Source organism: Sebastes fasciatus, chromosome 5, assembly GCF_043250625.1.
Source record: "Sebastes fasciatus isolate fSebFas1 chromosome 5, fSebFas1.pri, whole genome shotgun sequence".
In the NCBI taxonomy this organism is placed as follows: Eukaryota; Metazoa; Chordata; class Actinopteri; order Perciformes; family Sebastidae; genus Sebastes; species Sebastes fasciatus.
The window spans coordinates 22,534,128-22,560,884 of NC_133799.1; the positions used below are offsets into that span (position 1 = coordinate 22,534,128).

At 43.2% G+C, this 26,757-nt stretch overlaps 1 protein-coding gene across 3 annotated transcripts in view; it reads right to left on the minus strand.

Annotated features, from left to right (window-relative positions):
• ssbp4 (single stranded DNA binding protein 4) overlaps window positions 1-26,757 on the minus strand; it is a 115,681-nt gene that overhangs the window by 66,152 nt on the left and 22,772 nt on the right. For all 3 annotated transcript variants that reach the window (XM_074635834.1, XM_074635832.1, XM_074635833.1), the window contains exons 3-4: window positions 26,685-26,746; window positions 15,927-16,011 (exon numbers count right to left, since the gene is read on the minus strand). Coding sequence is in view for 2 of the 3 variants with exons in the window: in XM_074635832.1 (XP_074491933.1) it covers window positions 15,927-16,011; window positions 26,685-26,746 (147 nt within the window). In the remaining variant the exon portion in view is untranslated. The remainder of the gene's footprint in view (window positions 1-15,926; window positions 16,012-26,684; window positions 26,747-26,757) is intronic.

Sequence of the window (26,757 nt, forward strand, 5' to 3'; positions counted from 1 at the left end):
GTGTAACGTTATCTTACTTGATGTGTTTTATCCATCGACTCTTTTTAGCAGCTGGTAAGCGAAAGAATGAGCGAGACCCGTTGCTCTTGTTAGTACAGTACATCCCGGTACAAAACCTGGCTTGTCTCATACACCGCTCGTAGCTATACCTACGAAAAGTAATGCACTGTAAATCGTGTATATCCCACGAAATCAGTTCTTGTGTAATCCACGTAATCATGAACCAGGAAGTATAAAGAGCAGTGAATGCCGCGTACGGAGGAGGTTTGGGTGGATGGGTGGGTCAAAAAATACAAGACTTTCGCCGAGGAGACCGGCGTTCGTGTCCTGTGTGAAACCAGAAGTCAACATTGATGTATTTGTCAGGTAACTTACATACTTAATTAACGCCACTTCTGAAGTTATTCCAAGCCAAACCACTATATTTTCCTAAACCTAATTAAGTAGTTTTGTGGTCTAAACCTAAGTGGCATCTCTGGTTGAAAAAAAACAAGATGGCGACAGCGTAAATGCCGAATTTAAAGCTTCAAAACGGCAGTCCACAAACCAATGGGTGACGTCACGGTGACTACGTCCACTTCTTACAGACTATGGTTCATATGGACTCTTCTCGTGAACACGGTAAACACAAACCCATTTGAAGGCAGCATATGTTATGTTCATGTGTGTGTGTGTGTGTGTGTGCACTATAAAACCAGCTCTTGAAAATGTACCAGTTGCACATTGTTGTTGTTGTTGGGCATCAGATTTGGCTTCATCTGTGATTGTTGTCCAGCTCTTTATCTCCGTCTACTTTTCCTCAAATTTACTTTAAAACAAAATACGGTTTGTGCTTTGAAACAGCAGAAAAAAGTGGCCCCACGCTTCAGTGAATCACCGTTTGAATACGGACTTAAATATGGCTATAGTAGATGTGTGCCTCTGAGAATGTGTGTGTGTGTAAATGACTGTGTATGTGTGTCTCGCTGCCTGCGTCTGTGTGTGTGTGTGTGTGTGTGTGTACACACTCCCCTTGCCTTTTCTCAGTTCAGCAGAACCTCATTAATTCAGCAGGAATGGAAATCATTTCTGCACAGGAGACAGAAAGAGATGGAGAGGAAGACGCGTGGAAGGGTGGTGGTGGTGGTGGTGTAGGGGTGGTGTTGGGGGGGATGAATACTCAAATTTCTTCTTTTTTCTTTACTGAAAATCATTCCATTAAAAAAAAATTATAATTTAATGTTCTGGGTAAATAGCACAATGAATGTGCGGTATTAGTCACAAAGGGATTTCTACATATATATTAATACAATCTAATCATAATTATGTTACATTGGTCATTTGGTTGACTTGAGAAATAACACATACGTCTAATCTCAGCCTTGATTTATCCAAATCTCATAAGGTTTATACGAAAACAAGTCGACTGGACAAACAACCAAATATAGCAAACGTCCAGATGGATACATTAATAAAAAAAGGTAATCTTCCTTATGTAGCGGCAGATCAGAGCAGAGCCTCCTCCATCCCCTCCCTCTCTCCCCTCCTTCTGCCATCTCTCCATCCTGCAGCCCCGCCACCAGACAATATGGAGCAGACAGTAATCTGGCCATGCACTGAAGAGATTACAGCATCCAGCAGAACAGAAGAGAGCAGCTCAGTTCAGAACAGCGAGGAACAGAGAGGAAGAAAGTCGAGTCAACACAAAAAAAGCAGGGAATCTACAGTCCGCCCGACCAAACCGAGCTGTTCGGTAGAAACCTCTCGCTCTCTTCTCTCTCACACTCGCAGAGCGTCGGCTGGTCGCGCACACTCCTTCAGTGAAAGCTGACCTTTTCAGAGTGCAGTGCAGTGTTGTGGATCTCTCTATTCCAAATGTCACTTTTTACAGAAAAGATGTGATGTGATAAAAACAGATCAGACGGCGCAGGCGGGACGCATAAGAGGAATAACACGTGTACAGTATAGTGAGCATGCTGCACACACACGGTGTTGGTCTTTTTCTTATGGATGCAGACATACATACATACATGAACACACACTGAAGCTTAAACAGTCAATGACGAAACAGCTGCCCTATTTATCCACTGAACTTAATCATGAGAGATATAAATAACTGCTCTGAAGGCTTACAAGCAGACAGCAGGCTGGAGGTTCACACGTTGCAGTTGTTATTAAGTACATGATGATGTGGATCTTTGGATTTTCAGGCCCTCTCAGAAGAATTAACCCTTAACAGCAGCAGGGGCAGCCTCTGACCCCACGCTGACCTTAAGGCTGGCTAATCGCTGCGGTGCAGCTCACTCAGGGGAAATACATCAGTCACATACGCACATACACTACAACATAAATGCTATAGTTTTAACTCTTATATCTTTACTGTGCAAAAGGTAAACTTCAAATAAGAAGCCTGGACAGGCAAAAAAATGGACACTTTCTTTCCAGAAGTCTGTTTTAATAACAAAATTCCTGTCAAAGGGATAGTTCGGATGTTTTCAAGTGGGGTTGTATGAGGTACTTATCCATAGTCAGTGTATTTCCTACAGTAGATGGCGGTCGGCCCGCCCTCAGTTTGGAGAAACAGACGGGAGTAACAGCACGGGAGCAAAGCAATGTACTGCTGTGGACGGGGCCAGCAGAAAAATGTGATTTAGCCACCTAAAAAAATCTGTTTAAGTGTATGGTATATTTATATTTTCACCGGTTTACCTTGCCGCGAGACAGCATTACAGTCTATGTATTTGATGAGGAACTGACGTGGTTGTATCCATCTATGCTCTCGCCAAAGCCACCAAACTCCATTGAAAAAAAAACAGTAATTTTACCTCCCAGAACGCAGGAGCGGCTGGTCTACCGCTGCCTTGATCGGTTTGTTTGTTTGTGTTATTGTGTGACTTTTGTGTTTTAAAGGGTTAGTTTGGATTCACCAAAGTCACACAATAACAAAAACAAGCTAACCGATCGAGGCAGCGGTAGACCAGCTACTCCTGTGTTCTGCGAGGTAAAATTACTGTTTTTTTCCATGGACTTTGGTGGCTTTGAAGAGAGCAGAGATGGATACAACGGCTTCAGTTTACTGTTGGAAAGGGCTTTTTGACAGCAAGGTAAACCGGCGAAAATATTCTAAATATAACATACACTTAAACTGATATTGATTGTTTTAGGTAGCTAAAATACATTTTGCTGCTGCCCCCGTCCACAGCAGTACATTGCTTTGCTCCTGTGCTGGTACTCCTGTCTGTTTCTCCAAACTGGGGGCGTGCCGACCATCATCTACTGTAGGTAATACACTACATAAGTACCTCATACAACCCCATCTTCCAAATAATTCCAAGGTTGTCATTAGCCAGCAGTTTTGTGACGGCTTCAGAAGGTTATTACTATAAATGACAGATGCACTAGTCTTAATTAAGTCTAAAAATCCAACTTTCAACTCAGTGTTGTGAGTACGAACTTAAAATCTAGCTACAATTAGAAGGTAATGTTGTGTTAACAGCTACAGCTGCTTGCAGTGAGCTGCTTTCCTCTTGAGTGAAAAAAGTGGAAAGTTAAAAGGGAAAAAGCGTGAAGATGGATAAACAGTGAAGAACAGTGGCAAACAACCAGACTCAAGGTGAGAGCCTTGAGAAAGAGTCTGTGAAATGGAAAGCAGGAGAGAAAGTTACTCTCCTGGAAGATTAGAAAACAAACACGTCGTTGACTTGAAAACATTCAGACGAGGAGGGAAAGAAAGAAATGACTTCAAAGTGGGCAGTTCACCTTCCCTTAAAAATCCATTTACATGTTCTTCTGTTTAACCAAGAAGACAAAGGCTTGATGATGGACAGATATAGAGGGTGTAAAGAAGAAAGGAGGAACACAAGTTAAGTGTGGCTGAAAATGAGCTTAACAAAAGACACTTCGCCGACAGGTTTTCAGGTTAACTGTTGCAGCAGAGGTTTGCAAACCCAAGAACCCGTCTTGTGCATCTCACACTTAACTGTCTGAAACGTAAAACCAAACGGCCAACACACGTAGGCAACTAATGAATTATTCTTTTGGTTTGATATATGTGAGACTGCCATCCAGTACACATAGAAAGGTAACTTTGAGGTACACAGAAGTGTACTGGCTAACATCTACGCATACCTCTACGAAAGAAGAGGAAACTCTGGTGTTTCTTTGACAACAGCCACTGCTGCCATTTTGGACTGAAAATGCTTATTATTATATTTATAATATTTTTATTGTTCAACGCAGGCCATTTTGGTAGAGACATTAAATATGACAATCATTTTTTTTTAAACTTTTGTACAACACTTTGTTGGCGGACATTTTACTGGCGTCCAGTAGTCACTTTCAGTCCAAAATGGTGGAAGCGTAGCTTTGTTGCTAGGCGCTGACGTTGCAATGGAACGAACAATTGACTTTCTGATCTTGGCAATACACGTTCTTTGCCTCAGCAGGCAACTTTACAGACTTGCAAAAGTAAAGTGTTAAGGAGCAAATGAGAAGCTGCGACGGTGCGGAGGTAGAGGAGTGAAGGTGTTTGAGGGAAGGAAGAGATGATAAAGGTGCTAGTAGTAAAGAAAGAGACCAAAGAAAATGACGACGGGTAAAGGTGCACTGAGAGATGGATGAGCAGATGAAGGTGTAGTAATAAAAAGGGGGACGGCTCTGAGGGTGCAACGGTGGAGGGAGAGGCGAGCTGAAGGAGCCAGGTGTGGCAGCAGCCACAGAGGTAATCAGTGGGCCGATGGGGAGTCATTCCACTCAGAGTGAACGGGCTGCCGAAGTACCTGGAATAAAAATAATCATTACACTGCATTAAAGTCACTGTCTGTAAATATACCCTGGGCAGCAGTAAAGCACGCTCACCGTGGCCCCCGCCATCAGGACACTCGCACACCTTAACGCATGTGAATATGTAAAAAAAAAACATGCAAATAAAGCAAAATGCAAATATTTGCGAGTACGTCTCTGTGCAAGCGAAACTCAGCGACTCCCCTGCTGATTCTGTGCATTTATCCCGTCATTACAAAGACGGGCTTTTAACAGAAACAAACTGTTCTGCAAATATAACTCAACCAGCTCAAAGCGCTTTCATTATCCCCCCCTATAACTTATAAGTGTTATTTTAGCAACAGAAACCTCGACAGAGGCTTGAACTGGATCTCTCTCACACATTTATTCTGCCTCTCAGTATTGCTGCCTTTGGAAAATGGGGATTAAGTCTGCATTTAGGAGAATTTGAATTGCAAATAAGGCTTTGTAATTGTTTTAGTCTTTAATCCTAGCAGGGAGGGCCTCAGTGTAATGCAAAGTTGAGACGGGCGAACATCTCAGGCATTCATCTGAGGAAGGACTGTGTTTGTTTCATCACTCGGTTCAATGAGACTTAATAAGCAGGGTGTCCGACCAGCACCACACACACACGCACACACGTAGACACGTACATATGCACGCACGCACAAACACAAGCAAACACACTTCTGCACACACGCTTCAACCCATGGGCTCATTGATAGAGCGGCCAGTTTATTTTGGTTGTGAGTTTGGGTGCCCAGCTGGTACTTGAGACTGGTGGACTGGCAGAGCTGTGCAGCAGACAGCAGACACACACACATAGACACACGCATACACACACAGACACACACACACACGCTGTGCCAGGGACACACTGTGCCAGGCTGCGACGGTTGCCAGCTACAAGCCTGCCCACTGCCACAAAGAGAGGCAGAGGCAAAGGAGAAAAGGGCAGTACAAAGTGTGCATGAATGTGTGTGTGTGAGAAGGAGAGCGATTGTAAGAGACGACAAAGACGTGAGGAAGAAAATTAAAAGGAGTGACAGTGACAGACTTTTAGAAAAAAGGATTGTTATAGTGTTTGAAAAGATGAAACTCGAGCAGAAAAGCAGCTCTGACTTGAGGGAAGAAGTGAAGCTGAAGTTACTTATTAATCAAAGTAATTTAAATTTAATGCAAAACCTGATGTGACAAAGTGGAACTGTGACATGTAAAGCATTCAACATGTAGAATAATTAAGCAGACGGGCAGCGGTGGAGGAAGTATTCAGATCCTTTACTCAAGTAAAAGTACTATAAAAGATACTCTGTTACAAGTAAAAGTCCTGCATTAAAAATGTTACTTAAGTAAAAGTACTAATACCACACTGAAAAGATACTCACACAAGTAAAAGTCCTGCATTGACAATGTTATTTAAGTAAAACTACTAATACAACACTGTGAAAATACTCTGATACAAGTAAAAGTCTTAAAAGTATGTCAGTATAATCAGGAAAATGTACTTAAAGTATTAAATGTAGTGGAGTAAAAAGTGAAAGATGTAGTGGAGTGGAAGTATAAAGTAGCATAAAATGGAAATACTTGAGTAAAGTACAAGTACCTTGAATTTGTACTTATGTACAGTACTTCAGTAAATGTAGTTACATTTCACCACTGCAGACGGGAGAGTGGGAAGAAAAAGCTGCAAACTAACTAAATATTTGCTTAAACTGACTTCTATGACGTGAATGTTTGGTCACAGAGAAAACCAGTCATCAAGCCCCCGTTAGTGACGGTAATGAGGAAACAAACTAAATGCTGTGCGGCCATTTTCGGTTTGACCACAACAGTCAAATCACCAACTACACAATCAGTGTTTTGTGGTGGCGGCGGCAGCACCTCAAATTTATACAACCACCGGAGGTTTCACTGTGAGAGGAAGAAATCTACAAAGACTCCAGCTCAAGCCATCCTGCCGCTCCACACGTCCCCCTCACTTTTACACTTTCAGGTTGATTTTCTTACTAAAGGTTCTCTGAACATCGTTATCTGACTGTCCTGCCACCAAAGTCCAGATGAGAGATGAGATCTTAGTTGAAGAAAATGTTGATATTCTCATGTGAGAGGCTTTCAGTTATTGTTACTGTGCGCTCAGAGCAACAGGCTTCACTAGAGGCTGGATCAAACCCTCAGGAGGAGCACCGTTGGGCCCAAGAAGACTTTTTCCCCGTAGACTTACATTGAGAAAGAGACACTTGAATAACCTTTATTCAAATCATTGGGTCCTATAAGATGTAAAATTCACTAATAGTCAAATCGAGTTATTTTCTTCGGCATTATGAACTGCCATTCAAGAGAGCGAGACCAAGCAGCTGGGAGGAAGAGTTAAAGGAAACGCTAGTGCGCTTGTTCTACGGTTCCCATGGATGTGGAAGATCCGGGTAATTTTATACCCAACAGTCAAAGTTTTTATTAAATTATTATTATTATTATTATTATTATTAATAATAATAATAATAAATATTCTCCTGAAAAGATACTAGAGTTGAACATCAAAGGTGAGACAAAAATAAATAAATAAATAAATATCATACATTTATTCGTGAGATGCATTTAACATTTTATTTTTTACTTTCTCCCCTTTTTTTTGCGGAAAAACTCCTATCACTTGACAAAACACTATTATAATTCAAGGACTTTTTAATATAACGGCTTACATCTTATATATGTGGATTGCTGAGCACAAATAAATACTGTATATAAATAAAAAAAACACTGTATACATATACAAAGTGTTTTTATCTCTCTAAGACTCATGAGTGACAATGTTGATCTCAAATGTTGTGACTCCTGTTTAATCCATAATCTTGCAGCCTTTAAAGTGTCCTCACACACTTTCACAGAACGTCCCAGCTCTTCATTTCCTCCACCCGCACAGTTTGCCAAACACTAAATTCCTCAGCGGACAGTTAACATGCGCTCCTGGACCTGTACAACAGCAAGCAATCACGCTCGACTTCAAAAAATCAAACTTTTCTCATATGATGTCCACCGCAGCAGCTCCAGCGTGAGCTGATTTAATTTAAGGACTTGGCGTTAAAAGAAGGAAACGGCTTCACAGCTCCCAGAGTTAACCAACAGGAGTGTGTGTTTAAAGATAGGTTTCACTCCCTGGGACCCGCCTGACAATCCTCGTAACCATCGTCAGTGTTTTAGACCTAATGAGGAACGGCAGTAATGGAGTGCTGCTCCCAGCTTTGCTCCGAGAGGAGAGAACGGGGAGCTATACGCAGCTGGAAAAGTGAGACCAGCAGCGTCACGTCACTTTGAAAACCAACCTCCTCTGAAATTTACTCAGTAAAACGCTCACAATTGTTGTTAGAAAAATTACACCAGGTTGTTCTGCCCTCTCCCCACAGACTTAGGACACAAAGTTATAACAACACTAAGTCGGAGCAGGTTGCCAACGTAAGCAGAATCAAACACAGCAGACACATCATAATTGCAGTAATTTATGCCATATTGTGCAAGACAGGGTCTCTTTACACAATGGATAAATGGATACTGTAAGTGGATGTGGTTTGGGAGTCACCAATGTCGGTGAACTTCAAAGATGCTGAGAGAGAGAGAGGGAGAGTGTTGGTGAATGTCTGAGCTCAGTCAGGAGATGCAGGCTTGGCAGGAGAAACCATCACAGACAAGATGCCACAAACAGAAACACCTCCGGCATGGAAGGTCGCCCTCGAACTTGCAACCCCTTGACAAATCACTCACTTCAATTCTCCACAGCGAACTGGTTACAGTCGAGGCAAACAAGTGATGAATGTTGCTTTTTTTAATTATTGAACCATAATCTATTTCCTGAAAATGACTAAACTGAAACAGAATTGGCAGCATTCACCCTGGTTTCTCTGGGAGAGATAAACAAATGCCCCGAGGAGTTTCTACTATTTCCCAGAATGTAGTATTCATTTAAAAGCATGCGTTTACATTTTATGGATGAAGATGTTGCAACTAAGAGGGCATTCATGGGTAACTGGGTTAGGGAAATTAAATGGGACTGGGTTGAAAATCTGCATGCAAGGATGGAAAGTAAGCGCTGCAGGGTTTGGCTCCTACAATAACATTTACGCTGCTCTGGCTACGGCGTATAGCTAGCACCCAAAACTCAGATAAACTATGAAAAATGCACACTTCAAAAAGAGTCCCCAGTGTCTTCAGACACCTCTTTCTTCCTGCACGCCGATACATCTCCCTCCCTTCTTCTCCAACTCCCTCTTTGCGTCCCGTCTCTCCTCCTCTTCTCCCCTCTGTCGCCCGTCTTCCTGTCCCCGGTTTGTTGTCTCCATCTGTCTGTCGTCATGTCTGTCTCTGTCAAACACGGATCCGGGAGCTCACGCTCGCCGAGTCGAGATCAAATGCTAAACCGCAGCACGTTTTAAGCTTGCCCAGAATGAACCTGTGAGGAAGGGAATCATAAACAATATTTGATCTTCTTGCTTCTGTCACTTCCAGACCTCCAGCCGAACACACACACAGCTTGAGGGCAGCACTTTCAGGCTTTGTTGCTTCCCTCAGATAGGGAAAGGTATACACAGACAGAGGAGCCAACTGGCCTTTTTCATTTAGACGGTAACAACGGTAAACAACGGCACACAAAGACGGCGTCATCTCGCTCAACGCCCGTCTGCCTGCAGCCTGCACTCCACGCACTGTTTGATATTAAAAGACGACACAACGGAGGAGGTGAGGAGGGGGGGGGGGATAGAGAGACAGATAGAGACGGACAGAAATGGAGACACAATGTTGTGGCATGCCGTTTGTGTGTAGGCTATATTTAAACGGCCAGGAGACATCGCCGTGCCAACGCTGACTCCATTCCTCTGCTTCTCCTCTTCATCCCTCCATCCATACCCACTCTGCCTATATTATGGATGTTATTATTATTCCTGCATGTCGTCATGTCGCCCCCGCTTCTCTCCTTCCCCCGAGCAAGAAAGCGGGCACTACTGGCACCCAGCCAGATTACCCAATCAATCTCCTCTGAGAGAGGGGGGGGGGGGGGGGAGGGTGGCGGGAGGAGAGGTGGAGGGATGGAGGGAGGGAGGGAGGCAAAAGGAGAGAGGGGGAGGATAAGAAAGAGAGCGTGGAACAGAGAGGAAAGGAAAGAAAGAGCGACGGGGGGGTGGAGGATGGTGAAGGTGGGGGGGGGGTTTGGCGGTGAAAAAGACCTGAGAGGAATTGAAGCAGGCAAAACGGTGCAGGATGAGTAAATTCTGTATTTCTGAAAAAGAAAAAAAGGACAGAGACAAAGACGGCTATGAAAGGGAAGGAAGGGCTTCGGCAGACGTGTGGCGTTAAAACGAGGCGAGCGAGCACCTGGTACGGTGACACACGGCGAGTTGTGGAGATGGAAAACACACACGAAATCACACACACAGAGTCCAGACAAAGGCTTGGCCATCAACGGTTGTTTACAGAGTGCCGCTCCTCCCCTCGTGCCACCTGTTACTGTGGTCCAGCCTGACAAATGTTTAACCCTCTCAAAGAATCCCCAGGCAACAGCCAACAGCGCACCTCCATCCATCCACCGTCTGCACACTGCATGCTGGGAACACAGCAGATTAAAAGGCTTCAACTAACACCTTTTTTCATTGTTTTTTTCGTTCACATTAACTGATTTAGAGCTGAAACAAAAGCTGTTTATTAGCTAAGTCGATTGACTAGAAAATTAATCAGCAAAAATGTTGATAATTTATTTATCTTTTGAGTAATTTTTCAGGCAGAAAAACAAATGACACACATTTGCTTGTTCCAGCTTCTTAAATGTGAGGATTTACTCCTTCTGTTGTCTTCTACTATATGACAGAAAACTGACTAAACCAGTGGTTCCCAACCCTTTTTTCCTTGAAGCCTCCTCTACTTTCTGACGTCATCACCCTAAAAAAATTACAAATCCTCGAACAAAATCCTTAGTCTGAATAAAGTGATTCAGTGTATTAAATGAGTTGGTCTTTTTTTTAATAAATCAACTTTCTTTAATGAACATAACTTAACAGTTTTTTGACAGCAGTGAAAATGTTGTTTTTTTTGAAAGGCCAAACGCCAACAAATATCCATTGAAGCAGAATATTGCGTTAGATTAAAACAATTTGTGAATTTCGTAAATGACTACATCTATCTCTTTTCAATACATTTTGACTTATGGACTTTACAACGATTATGATTTTTAGTTCTACATTTGCAAATCTAATTTTGACAACCTCAGAGCAGACAAATCCTGGCGCACCCCCTTTGATCTTTGGCGCCCCCCTAAGGTTGGGAACCATTGGACTAAACTATCTCTGGGTTTTGGTCTGACAAAACAAGACATTTGCAGATGTCACCTCGGTGTATTGGAAACCACGATGGGCATGTTTCACTATGTTGTGGACAAAATGATTAATAGATGATGAAAATGATGGTTAGTTGCAGCCCTAAATTGATTAGTCATTTAGTCTACAATATATCAGCACCCAACACATTTTTGCAAAGCCCAACATGACATGCTCATTTTGTCCAAAAAATATTTTTAAAAAATCCAAATATTTTCAAATTAAAATGATATAACAAAGACAAACTGCAATTTGAAAAGCTGGAACAAGTGAATGTCATTGACATACGACAACTAATCATTTCAGATCAAATTCACAAATGTATTTATGATCCTAACAGAATCTATTTTTGATGCTGAAAAGAAGATGTTTAGATGCCCTTATTTGACTCTTCCATCTCAACCATCATGACGGTTCTCGTCAACAAGCGGAGAGCTGAGTGGAGTCAGTGAAGCGCTGCGATGGGAATGACGCACTTGTGGCACTAAATCTGTGACACTCCGCAGGCGCTGAACCCGGATTGGCATGAATCGCAGATGTTCGGGATCACGACCTCTGGCTGGGGCAAAGCAAAATGTCTGCAACAACAAGGCCGAGTGTATCGCTTCCTGAAAGACTGTTTGTCTGTGATTGCGAGTGCGTGCGTGTGCGACGGAGGAAACAGAGACTCATTCTTCTGCCTGCTTTAATGTGAGCAAGAATGTGAACAAGCGTGCCTCGTCGCTCGTCAATATGTATGCTTTCTTCATCACAAAGCTCCCGTCCTTTAATCATTCATATTGAGTTACTAAAGACGTGCCATGTTCTTATTATAATCAAACACGTTTCCTCAACAAAGTGCTCTTTTGAGGAACATCCAAATTCCAGCAGAGAAGAGGACTATAAGATGTGTGGATCTCTTTTAGGAAATAAACATGATTAAACGGCGACGTGAAGAGGAAGGACAGAAACACAACTCTAACAACTAAGACAAGAGAGACCACTTAAATTACTTTACAGAAGTGCAAGACTTCAGCTCTTTATGATACCAAATCATCTCGCTCACTTTGAGTATGTGCATTTTTTTTTTTCTAGCATGCAAGTGTGGGTATGTGATACAAGCGTGCCTGCATGTGCGAGTGTGTGTTCGAGTGGCTATGATAGTAGATTCGCCATCCAGGGGTGAAGCCAACCAGCCAGTCAGAGGCCTCCAGTTCTGGGAGTGTGGCCAGGGCTCCAATCCCACCACATTCCCCTGGATTAGCTGTCGACCAGTCCCCAGATTTGAGGATTAGCACATTATATTCCATTATCTTTCCCAAACTGGAGAGTCCACAAAGTCTACATCATCGCTCACAATGGGGGCCAGTAGGACAGGGCTGAGCGAGAGGGGCCTTCAAACGGGGTCCAAATTGAGCCAAGCTGAGCTGAGCCAAACCAAATCTGTAACTAACACTGTACACTGGCTCAATGTTGCCTAGCAACCACATTAGTTCCAGGAAACAAATAAGCATTTCTAAATATCAGTTTTATAGCACGGCAGTTATTTTCTCATTGTTATCCACAACAAACTGACGGCGTCGCTAGCGGAGAAGACCATAAATTATATAAAAATAAAACATTAATAAAAACCAATCCCGCTTTATCTTCCACACATTCCTCTTTCACTGGAGCGACGCACAGAGCGGAGCGCGTGCGACTCCTGGGAGCCGTGTTGTTTTTCACTCTGTGATCCGGGGGGACCGGCGGGGGGAATGAGGGAGCCGTTATCAGCAAGGGGCCGTGATAGAGACTTGATCAGGCCGTCGGTCTGCGGGGACCGAGGAGCCAGAGTTAATCAGAGACAGACAGACCCCTCGTCACCCTGGGGATTCACACGCTTCGACCCTGACACTCTCTTTCCCTCGCTCTGTCACGCAAACACACAAAGACGCACATACAACACACACACACACACACTCGCTAACAGTCGCAAATGCATGTGTGTGAGCACACATACCTACTCTTGCATTTTACTGTTGTCAGAGCCTCTGACACACCCTCTGAGCGTGCACACACACTTCACTGTTGACTGTCACTTTGGGGGTGAATCTTAAAAAGTTCCAGCTAGGGCTGTCAAAGTAAACGCGATAATAATGCATTAACGCAAATTAGTTTTAACGCCACTAATTTCTTTAATGCATTTCAGTTTTAAAGCTAGAGTGAAGATGCTGGTATCATATGAAACTAGACAACCTGAGGAATTCATTGGCACCAACCATGTCATACTAGCTTCTTGTGAAGGAGGCTAAATAACGCTCCAAAGTTACATTTCATTTTGGTGAGGAAACAATGTCATGGCCATTTTCAAAGTAGTCCCTTGACCTCTGACCTCAAGATATGTGAATGAAAATGGGTTCTATGGGTACCCACGAGTCTCCCCTTTACAGACATGCCCACTTTATGATAACCACATAAAGTTTGGGGCAAGTTATAGTCAAGTCAGCACACTGACACACTGACAGCTGTTGTTGTCTGTTGGGCTGCAGTTTGCCATGTTATAAGTTGAGCATAGATTTTATGCTAAATGAAGTACCCGTGAGGGTTTCTGGAAAATATTTGTCATTGTTTTGTGTTGTTAATAGATTTCCAATAAAAGATATATACATACATTTGCATAAATCAGCATATTTGTCCACTCCCATGTTGATAAGAGTATTAAATACTTCGACAAATCTCCCTTTAAGGTACATTTTGAACAGATAAAAAAACTGTGCGGTTAATTGCGAGTAAATATTTTCATCGATTGACAGCCCTGGTTCCAGCATTTACAATCAAAAGGAGGAAAAAGTACAGTATTCCTTTATTACAAAATAGCAACACTAAAAAGCAGCGGCCCCCTGGGTCAGTCATTACCAACTCATGCTGTGCAGACAAACACTCCTCAAAGACTTTATTTTAAGATCCCAAATTTTCCAAAGAGAGCAAATACATGAATCATACATGAGTGTTGGCGCAATGTGTAAAAAAGATGCACAAGATATTTAGAATATTATAACTGTATCTTAAGGAGTTAAAGGCCAACAAATAATTATTTAATTAATAATGTTTTTATCTAACACGTCACCAACAGATCAGCCCTCTCAGACGGACAGCTCACACACTATGACCTCATGAACTTGAGCCGGGTCGAAGGTCAAACAACACTGTCTGAATGCTTCAACTACAACAAAGTTATGTGTTTGTCTGTTAAAAAACAAGATCACACAGCGTCCTCAATCAATTACAACACCAGACTGTGTTTCGTTCAACAGTCAAACACACAGCAGCATCAGTGATCTTGACTGATTTATGTCGCCGGAGACTGAAACACTTTTTTAAAAATGTGTCTTTTTTACGGCGGCAGAATTTGAAGCTCGTTGTTCAGCCATATATTGACCGGGCCTGTCAAACCGGAGCCGCTAAAGAGCTGACATGCAGGTATCCAGCTGGCCTACCTCTGGAGAAAGGTGTAGGAAATTATATTGCATTTAGATTAATTAGACACAGTTGTCAGATTTAATTAACTACTAGGTTTAATTAACCATGTAATTAATCTTATGGTGGTCCAACACATGCACACACACACACACACACACACACACACACACACACACACACACACACACACATACACAGACGGAGGAGCGCAGACATCAAACTCGCGCCCCCCCTCACACACACATGCGTAGTACATGCACAACAAATGTAATCTGTTCAGCTGACAAGTGCTCACACTTTTGCTGTCAAACCTCATAAGAGAGTTCAACTGAATGGATGGGTGACTGGCTGTGGGCTAAAACAGCCTGAATGAAATAGTGAGAATAGCACCTCTAATCCATTTCAGGTTTCACTGCCGCCCAGGTGGAACGATGATCTGGTGGTGGAAGCAGTCTGTCCAGTCAACATCCTAACACCCGTGTAATCCTTAGTCAAATACGCGACAGGCAACACATAGTATGGACGAGCCCAAAAGGAAGACATTTTAAAACCCAAACTGGCAGACATGAGAGACACAATCACATCAAAACGGTCATTTGCAATAATGAGAGCTGAACCAACAAAGACTTTCAATTGTAGTCGATCCGCTCACACATCAACTGGCTCTCATGTGTGTCGATAGGTTACTGATCGACTGCACCAACTCTTCATAAGATGAGCAGGTCAAGAGGGCCGCGGACCCTGACCTTTCACCGCCCGTCAAGCCCCCTGCAGCCACAACTAGCCAGCTCTAAATGTGTCCTATGTGTATATGTATTGTTGGTGAATGTGTGTGTTAATGTGCTTGTGTGATCAGCCAGCTGCTTTATGTGCTTTGACCTTTGCTGAAGCCTTGAGTGGACCAATAAATAGCCAGGCAGCGACGCAACCTTTCACCTCAGGGAGACAGTTTCGCCGAGACCTGAATGGGGTCAGGGGGTCGGTGTTTGAGGAAGTGCGGTCAGCAGCTGAGCTAAAGATACCTAACCGAGGCTGATCATGTGGCAGAAATGGCATCTCGATTAGACTTTAAAAATTCAAAAAGATGGAAGTCTAAGGGCTTTCCCATAAAATATAGAAGCGGTGTTCATAGGTGCTGCATTTTTAAAAGCATGCTACTTCAGACGTCTGGCTCAGAGACCGTCCCATCCAGAACAGAACAGAGGCTGCAGCAGGCAGACCAGACATGTCAAAACAAGAACCAGCAGCAGCATTACCACAGAAGACAGAAGAGTCCCATCTCTCTCTCTGCTCTCTCTGCGTGTGCATGTGTGAGTGTGTCCAAGAAGTGGTGGATGTGTGCATACTGGAGGGTTGGTTAAGTTCACTCACATAGTCATGGAAAGCCTTGGCCTCGCTGGAATGTTCACATGTCTCCCTCCGGTCCGGGGCAGCGCAGTACAGATCCCAGAATACACTGTGCACACAGGACAAGAGAGAGACAGCAGTTAGACACTTCCCTATGTGGGATCCAAAGACATGTTATGTTCTGGGTTTTCCTGGTTTCTGATGTGGATATGTGGTTGCAATGAAGACAAGTTTGTGTACAATGATCTGAGTGATAGTGGTTAAAGTGCACGTGTACACACTAAACGAAAATCAGGCAGATTTCCGGCCCGATTCCCCCTCCTGACAATCGTCAGCAAAGCAAAGATTTTTTTATGGTTCTAAAGATGATCTTTCCAGATATTCCTGTGGTCTGAGGTATGTTAAGAGTGTTTTTTACATCTCCCAATCGGCTCGGAAGTCCATCCTGGCCGCTCCGATTTCAAATCGTAAATATTAAACATGTTCAATATTTACGATCAGATATCCTGTTGGACCCCGAGGACAGCCGATGACGCAGTCACGTGGGAAAGAGGTGACTGAAGTGGAAGGACAACAACCGCTGTCATCTTGGCCGTAGCTAATGCATAAAGTAGTAGTAAGATGGACCTCAGGAATAGAGGACCAAGTTGTTAGTTTGTGGCAACAACGTAAGTGTTTATTTATCGTGTCTCCGTGACTTCATCCATCCATCCTTCATGAATTTTCAGTACAAAGTAGTGCAAAAACTAACATCGCTAATTCTTCCTGCCCGTCGTCCGTCATGTTTGTTTACACTAACCTCACGTTTGATCGCAAGAGATTTTGTGAGATTTCTGTTTTTTTTAAGTCGGGACTCTTGTTGTTCATGAATGGACTGTTAGTGTGTGATGTGCTGTTTTGGGCAACTTGTTGCACACCACACACTATAGGAACAAAACTGTTAAATTTAACATGACTCTCATGGGCTCTCTTACATTTTCAAAATCTGTTAAAATTTAAAAAAATCTTTTAGCGTGGCTCAGCCTTAAGATCATTTTAAAGAAGAGCTGACATGTTTAAGTATGTAAGTAAAATTCTCCTTTTTCAAACCTTTTTGGAGTAATATAAACACATTTTTCAGTTCCTTTAACAAAGCAAGCCAAACGTCTCTGAAACAGCAGCGTTTAAAAGGATGGCTTTGTGCTCAGCACTCACACACTGGGAGACTTGTGTCCGTATCATTTGTTAGTTTTTATTTATCAAACCACAACTGTGACGGCAGCGTTAAATAGTGCCGTGACATAAGCAACTTTGCAAGAATAAAATAGTCTGTTGAGAGCAGAAGCACAAGTTTGATGTACTGATCCAATAAATGTGGATAATGTGGATAAATACGGGAAACTGCTTATTTTTACCATATAAAATCCTATCTTACAGGCAAAGTCATGATATAATTTAGGATACTTCTGATCAAAGAACATGTAAACAGGACCTGGAAAGCATTCGATGTGAACTTTCAACACATGGCATGTCACGACTTTTGTTGGACGATATATTGTCCCAGAAATAATTGTGATAAACAACATTATTGTCATTTTAAGACCAGGTTATGTTCATACATCATACGATAAGTCGATAACGTAAAAATGATCAAGGTCATGTCCATATATCGTACGATAAGTCAATAATTATCTTGACAGGCCAACTTACGATAGAGCTACAACTCAAATCATTATCATTATTGATTCATCTTATTTTTTAATAATTGTTTGGTGAAAAGGTCCATCACAATTTTCCAATACCCAAGTTTACATATTCAAATTACTTGTTTTTTTCAGCCAACTGTCACAAACCCAATAATATTTAGTTTACTATCAGAGGACAAAGAAAACCAGCATGAATTCACATTTGAGAAGCTGGAACCACTGAATTTTTTGCTTTTTTTTGCTTAAAAAATTACTCAAATGAAGTGTTGTCTTATTCATGAATCGACTAGGCATTTTAGTACTCAACACAACAGCCCCAGAGATTGGATACCAAGCCCTGTAAAAACAGGAACCCTCTACAGATCAGATGCACGTTGGCCGGCGCCACGCCGTCCTACAGCAGCCTGAAGCCGGCAACTCAGCGCCAAAGAGCTGTTATCCAGGAGGGACGGGTCACCAAATGTTCCTCTCAATCCGCCCTGGCGACCTGCAAGTTAGTGACCAATCAGCTGTGATTATGTTACTTACTGCCCAATCAGCCGCACTCATATTAGTTAATTAGACCAATCCCACTCCTCCAGGGCAGCAGGGGCCACCAGGTCCCACTCCAAATGGGCCCTTAATTACTGCACTGAAATTAAGTACCTGCTAAGCTGGTCCACATTAAGGACTTCTCCTTCTTCAAGATATTGATTTCATGGACAGCGTATAAAAAAAGGAAATGCTGAGCTCATTCTTGTCATCATTTAAAAAGGTGCAAATAAAGTGTTAGATGCATTCTTTGTGCTGATGTCCGGGACAGCCGTGACACTTGATATGACAGACTGCGAAATGGAGCAGAAAATATTAGCTGATTGCCCATAACTGTCAGAGAATCGCTCACCAGCACCCTGTCACATGTTGGACATTTTTCATTGAACACAGTATTTGAGTTTCATGGTTTAGTGTTATTATCTCCTGAATACGGTTATTATAAAACATTTCTGATCACTGATATGTTCTTTCGAGGACACCAAGAAAACAAGAGTGCAACATAGTGGGGCAGCTACACTGAAATATTCATAACAACTATGCATTTTATGATAAAAACCACAAATTTGGCACAGATGTCTATGTTATGAAAAGATATAGATATCGGGGCTCTGCAAATTTGGCCCATCGGGGCCATGGCACCCATTTTTCAGAATGGCCATCAAATAGACGCTTACCATTCCTAAATGTTGCAGAAAACTGATTTTACAACTCTTGATGATTTCCAAGGTGTGTTTAAGCTGATTAGATCAAATGTCAGAAGATCACAGACATGATTTTTTCCCCTCTTTACTTTATAAGGATGCTTTTTAAAAGCTTTTAAACTGAGAAAAACGTGAAATGCACCGACGGAAAGCTGGAGATCTCGTCGTTCTATCACGAAGGCGATGGGCTGAAGTTTGATCCTGAGGCGACCATGCTCCTTTTATTTTGTTTTCACACTTTTCTCAGGTTAAAAGCTTTCAAAAAACAGAGAAAGATCATATCTGTGATCTTCTGACATTTGATTTAATCAGCTTGAACACGAAGACAATGGAGTAGAAGCGTTGCTGGGTCTTTGTGGTAATCACATACAGGTGCTCTTTGGATCCTTCAGGTGTATTGGGCTCATTCAATCTTGTGAAGGGCTCGTTGCATGGGTGGACTATGGCCTCTAAAAAGTACAAAATGCAAGTCTCCCTCAAAAAGAATCCAAGACACACTATCGTGTTTGAACAAAATTAAAATGCCTTTATTTTACATGGCAATAATTGTTTAAAATGACCAACGCGTTTGGTCTTCATCAGGGTCACTGCCCGCTTGAACAAACTTTGGAAATCATCAAGAGTCATAAAATAAGATTTCTCCAACATTTAGGAATAATAAGCGCCTAATTGACGGCCATTTGGAAAAATGGCTGCCACGGCTCTCAGGGGGCCAAATTTGCAGCGCCCCGATATCTATATCTTTTCACAACATATAAACCTACATCTGTGCCAAATGTGTTGCTTTTATCGCAAAATGCACAATTGCTATGCTTAACTGCCCCGCTAACAATAGGTGTCCTAAAAATAACAAAGAATGATACATTTCAAGCCTTCGGCAGCAAACCTCTGAAAGCATATGAACTACAATAGAAATGTGTTGGTAAAGTATTTAAAGATTAAAAGACAGAGTCGGTGCCCCGAGGCGTTCAGTGAGCACTGGGGTCCCCTCTAGACAAGGAGGGCGCTGAAGGAACAGAGAGGGACTGTGCAAAGACGGCGGTGAACACATATGGTGTGTGTGTGTGTGTGTGTGTGTGTGTGTGTGTGTCGTGCTGCCCTTCTGTCACTCGACAATAAAGCCAGTGTACATTATCATATCTATCGGTTGGTGTTAAAGAGATTGCTGCTCCGTCAGCCACGAGCCGCTGGTGGAAAAAAGGCTCGGCCATCGCAAATCCAATCAGCTCTCAGGGAAATGAAATGGAACGTAGGTTACAGTTTGTTACTCCGAAAAGACACAAGCAGGTACAGGTGCGGGGCGGGTAGGGGGGGAAAGGTGATCTAACATCTCACGGCCTGTGAAGTCTGAAATATATTGCGATTTGAACAGCTGACCTGCTTCTGTCTGAGCCACGCAGGGAAATCTCATTCTCTCTGCGTCTCTGCATAATCTGAAGCAGGATCGCTGGTGGACGAGACTAAACGCAGAAACCATGGCTTTCATTATGCTGATATTATTTCAGGTGGTTGACATAGGATACATTCCTCTGTATAGCTACAACGGAGCCATGAAAAGGTGTTAGATTAGCAGGAATTACTCCAATATTGTACTAATGAAAGGCAGCTTTTCAGGGTGCAATCAGGGGAAAAAATCCATTCCCATCTACTCTGCCATCTCATGTATCACTGGGACTAAAATCAAGTCTGGATGGGACCATTGTTAGCTCTGATTTGACAATCCCCACCCACATTTCGAGGAAAAAGCCCATGTCGTAGTTGTTGTCGCTTCCTTTTCAGAGACACTAATCTTTAGAAATTATCTGGGAAGTCAACATTCGCGGCTAATTAGCACCAGCAATCTGTAAGAAATCTTGTATTCTGCACACCCTTGTAATAGTACATTTTCTATCCAATTATCTAATCATTTCAATCTAATCATCTCATCATGGGAAGCTCTTTATGGTATTATGGGTAGTAACTGATGGTATTTGAGCCACACAACTCTGCATAGGAGAAAACTCTTACTTTTCAAGAGTCACAGGAAGAGATTTAAATTGCAGTTTGGGGGTCATGCAAACTCTTTTTTTATTCATTCAAATGAGAAACAAGGCTAAAAAAATACAAGCTGGCACTGTCAACACACGCACACTTTGTATCCAGAACAGAGGAGCAAGGGATTAGCGACCAGCCGTCCAGAAGAAGACAATTACTAAAATTAAATGCCATCACGATAATTATTTGCAATTAACTGTGGTCTGACAAAGCCAGTGGTTACAATGTGCTTTTCCATTATAATAAGGAGCGTAAACAAAGACACAGAAAGACAGACTGCTGGTGGCAGGTCTACATGATAATCCCGTGTGCGTCTTCAGCCAGTGAGTCAGGAGAGACGGAAATATACATAGAAATGAAGACAGAGATGGAGACAGATGGAGATAAGGAGGCAGACAGAGCGTGAGAGTGAAAGAACCAAGAAAAACAACAACAAAGTTACAGAGAGTCGACCAATGCCGTCTCCTCCTCTTATCAGAACAGGCTCTTCTTAATGGGGCGAAATGCTGCAATCAAAGAGCGGAGGTGGGGAAACGCAACCCTTCCAGTTGTCTTTATTACCTTGACTCAAGTACCAGCTATTCTCCTGGAAGCAGCAATGCATTCAGCAAGCAGGAGGAAACATCATCATGTTCCATGTAAATCAGGAACACTCCCATTGGACTAATAAATACAGACTGACGGCTTGAGAGGAACCAACAATAAAATAAAGTTGTTGGTAGATGTTCACACATACAGGTGGAGGATATTCCTGCATTCAGGTACATAGTGGAGACTTCAGAGACCTTCTGCACGCCAAACACAACATGCCCGATCATGCCCTGGAAGCTTGGTGATGTAGTGAATACTCGCGCTTTTGGTCGGTAACTGGTAACACCTCTTACTAATTGGACGCGATGCGAACGAGCAAACATCAGATTGTTTCGGTTTTTCACAATGAAGATGTCTTAACCTGCTCCGTGCATCAGCTAATAGGCAAAGCGATGTGTCGCTTGTATGAAAAAACGCTCTCCCTGGCTCTATTTATGTTAAGTTTCGCACACCACCAACCCATTTTCACTGGTCAAAATTAGCGCTGACAGTAACTGACAGTTAATCAATATTACGCTCTCTATGTAATAGAGAGTGACATCGCTCGTAGTGTATCCGGGCAATTTTTTGCGCTCCCTTTGCCAGAATTCACTCGCTCACTGAATGTTAGCAAGAGGTGTAATCCTGTACCATCTCAGCCTGTTCGCAAGAAAAGGCGTAGGAATGCCACGATAATGCGCAAGGCATTTAACGTGCAACACTAACACCTGTCTTGCTTTTGACGTGTCATTTGTACGCCATTAGTCTCTAAATCCATTTGTAACATTCTACATTTTATTTGACTTGTTTGAAAGGTGCTATATAAATAAAGCTTGATTGATTGATTTGAGTCCAAGGTTAACACATCTGGATAAATATGCCACGCTCAGAGCTAGTGACGTACAAGACCGAGGTTCGAAGTCAGTGTTTTGTTTTGCTAGTTACGTTAGTGACGTTTGGCACGTTTTCCATAGTTATGCGTACGTATTTTACTTAGTTTACGTACTTATTTTAAGCCCAACCATGACTTTTTTCCTAAGCCTAACTAAGTGGTTTTGTTGCCTAAGCCTCACTGCGGACATTACCGCAGTTTTGTTGTGTGCCGTACAAATAACAAGCGAAAAGGCTAAAATGCGTTCTCGTGACACGTGGAATGTCGTGCTATTTATACGCCTTCCCATGAGACCGGGTTGACCACATACACGTCTCACGACTGACTGCAAACCATGCCGCATCTCTTTTGTCATATAAAATGACCTTGAGACGCAGCTAATACGAGAGCTTCTTGTATTTTGGACTCTCCAAGTTGGCGAACGATGCTAATTCGCTCGGCATAGTTGGACTCATTACGAAAGCTCTGCACAGGTTTACTTTAAATCCACTGATGGCAACAACTGCATTAAAATTAATTTAGTTTTGTTCTGAAATTCTGCTGTTATTAATGTCGGTGTCATATCATATTTCAGGATATCCAAGGAAGTCATCAGTAGGCGATCTGCGATTTCAGAACTGATATCTGCATTATTCTCATTCACTAGGATTAGAGTTGCTGCGATGTCGGAGGAATGGGAAGAAACAGGAAAACCTCTTGTGACTTCAGACTGTTGATGCATTATTCCAAGATGGCTAACCCCCTTGCTGGCCTTGTAGGCACACCAGCGTTAATTAGTCTTTTGTTTCGTTGCATAATTGTAGCAGTTCGTTAACAAGTGAAACCAGATACAAACAAACAGTGTACAGCTCCTTTTAAATTAGCTGAATCGACTGTATTAGTGTTACTATTGGATTTTATTTAGATGTAACTAGTCCATCTCTGACTTGGAAATGCAACTAGGAGCCTTGATTTTCAAACTCAGCTGTTCCCATTTACGATATGAACGTGCGTACGTGGTGAGGAAAGACGGATAAATTAAGAAACGAGAGGAGAAGGAGGAAGAGGTGGAGAAGACTGTCTGAAACCTGCGTTTATAAAGAACAGTCCAGACATTGAGGAGCAGAGGACGGCTCACTGTTTTCTCTGCCCCTCACAAACAAGAATTTCAGCTAGAGGCAATCACACAGAGGATCCCTCGACATACTGTTGTTGTGCTGAGGTTTTCATGTGTGTGTATGTTTTGTGTGTTGGGGTGAGGGGTGTGTGTGCGTGTGTGTGTGTGTGTGTGGGGGGTGTATTGAAGATTCAGCGACCATCCAGTGAAAACTGGTTAAAGCAATCGATTTGGGGATAAGGAGGAGACAACTAGCAGCAGCCAATAGAGAGGGAGCTAATGACACAATCAACACCTGCAGCCCTCGCTGAGCCTTTTCTTTATCCTTCCACCCATAACAACAGATGTGGATGAGTGACCCCCACCACCAGGCTCCCCCCCCCCCCCCCCCCCCCTCCCCTCGCCCCCCCCCTCCCCTCCCCTCCCCCTCTTACAGCTCTGAAGCTCCCCCCGCCAACGCCATCCTACAGGAAACAGAAGCAGAGACAGGAGGGAAGAAAACCCCAGCGAGGTGCTGAGGAGGGGACGGCGGGGGCAGGGGCGGGGCCGGGGCCGGGGTGGCGGCGGGGTCGGGGTCTTAGATTTGGCTGTTTAACACAAAAGAGGCTGGAATGCAAAGAGTTAATCCGTTCGGGGGTCTCTCTTCCGCAAACAAAGGGACAGGCCTCCAGACAAAGGTTGAGGGAGGGGGAGCGAAGGGTGAGGGATGAGGGAGGTTGGTGGCTTTCCTACCATCTGGAGCTTTTGTTTTGGGGGAGGCTGGAGGTTGGAGGGGGGGGGTTTGCTGTGTGGCGTAGGGCTGGACAAGGGGACCCCCGCCCCCCCCTTCCTCCTCCTCCAGCAGCCGACCCCCGGGCCCCACCCCCAGAGAGTCTCCATGTCCACGTGCTGCGTGGCCCAGACAGACGCCCCTCAGCGAGGTCATACTACACCGGAGCCCTGCCCCGCTCAGCCCGGCTAATCATCAGCCTACACACACACACACACACACACACACACTAGGTCATCTCCCACACTCTGCTGAAATATATCAATACAGTCAGAACACACTACGAGCGCTCGGTTTCCCTCTCTCACACACACACACACACACACACACACACACACACACTGGGTCGGTCTCCCTGAGCCCTCTTATTGGTTCAGGCAGAAGCGAGAGCAAACTTGCGCTGCGCTGTATGTTTGTGTATGTCATTCTGTCAGTATTACTGGTAGCTGTCCAATTGAGAGCTGTCAGGTTGAGAGAAGCCAGGCTCTTTAAGGACCATTATGAACCGTGTCAACAGGCTGCACAATTACAACACACACTGGGGCCAGGGAGGATGAATGAATGAAGCCGCATGTCCGGGTTTATTACACAGGGCCGGCCGGGGGGGCTTTGGGGATGAGCAGGATAGCATGAATGACAAACAAAGCGGGCCCTGTCAAACCTCTTATCCCGGCTCTCTTTGCCTCTCGTGCTGCCTTGCTTGCTGAGGATTCAGCCTCTCAACCTCCCTGCTTGTTTGCCTCCTTCATTCTTTGTATGCATCCTTTCCAGCTGCCCAGCTTCCTCCTCGTTCTCTCCCTCTTTGCCTTTAAGTTGGATTTTCTAGCTCTTGGCTGGACAACTAGAAAAGGGGGGAATCCTACATTTGGGTGTTCCCGTTTCAACGAATTCAGACATGAAAAAAAACAAAAAAACAGTGCACGTGTCAGGCCCTAAAGCCCACTGACCCTGTTCCCTGTCCTCTATTAAGAGATCTGACAGATTTGTTTAAAGAAGCAGAAAGAAAAGAGGAACAACCCACGTCAGAGACTTGTTCTGTTAAATGGAGCATGAGGTTAAAAAGCCTCAAAATCTAGACCGATGGAGCAGAGGTTTGCAAACTGTGAGGAGGCGTGGCGGGACAGATGTGCTGCGTGAAGTGAAAGGGAGAGGTGGTGTTCTAAAAACTACAGTAAGTTATTTGCGTCAAAACCAGCACTCCCATCCCAGAGTCATAACTCAGTCAAATCTGATCACACAGACTTGATACACATATCTGTAGATTCAGTGTGATTTATACTTTCTGAGGATATCATTACCTCTGGTGTCAATGCCAAACAAATGTCCATAATTCTGCTTAAAAATCATAGAAAATAAAACCTCCCCTTGCAACTCAGAACTTGCCTGACAATCATCACGTTTTAAGTTCTCTTCAGTATGAAAGTAATCCAGTGATAATTGTCTGTACATCCATGGGTACATTGCAAACAAGAACTACTAACAGCTAATTTGGCATATCTTGTATCATATGGTATCATATGAAACTAGAAAACCTATCCGATGGTCGCAAAGGAGGATAAATAACGCTCCAAACGTACGCTATATTTTGGCGAGGAAAAACTGATATGGCCAATTTCAAAGGGGTTCCTTGATCTCTGACCTCAAGATATGTGAATGAAAATGGGTTCTATGGGTACCCACGAGTCTCTCCTTTACAGACATGCCCCCTTTATGATAATCACATGCAGTTTGGGGCAAGTCATAGTCAAGTCAGCACACTGACACACTGACAGCTGTTGTTGCCTGTTGGGCTTCAGTTTGCCATGTTATGATTTGAGCATATTATTTTTTATGCTAAATGCAGTACCTGTGAGGGTTTCTGGACAATATTTGTCATTGTTTTGTGTTGTTAATTGATTTCCAATACTAAATGTAAATATATATATATATATATATATATAAATAATTGCATAAAGAAGCATATTTGTCCACTCCCATGTTGATAAGAATATTAAATACTTGACAAATCTCCCTTTAAGGTTAATTTTGAACAGATAAAAAATGGGTGATAAATTTGTGATTAATCGCGATTGACATTGTAAAACATGGGAGGTTAGGCGCGTTGCAGTTGTCTCGATCTTGTCTGAGGGGGGATCCACAGTGTCAGACTTTGAAAACCCCTGTGATCGAGGATCTGTCTCTGATTCTGACTTTGATTGGACAGTGCACACTTCGATGTGAGGTTTAAGATTAAAAAAACAGTTGCGCTTAAATAACAGAGCAAAGCAAGTTAGCTCACTTGTCAATCAGAGGGACGCCAGGATAACAGCACTTAAACATGTGTGAGATGATGCACTTAGCATTCCCTGCAATTACTGTCCCTCTCCACCCCTGCACATTCTTTCAGACCATCAAGAGTACTTCTACAGTATGAATGTGAGCTGTTGAAAGAACGTGTGTGTGTGTGTGTGTGTTGTCAAGAGAGAAGAAGAGTTAAGAGGATATATACAACATATACATACCACCACCATGAGTGTAAAAATCCTGGAGGTTCCCCAAGTGTGATGTTCTTCTCCCATCGGATCTGAGAGGAAG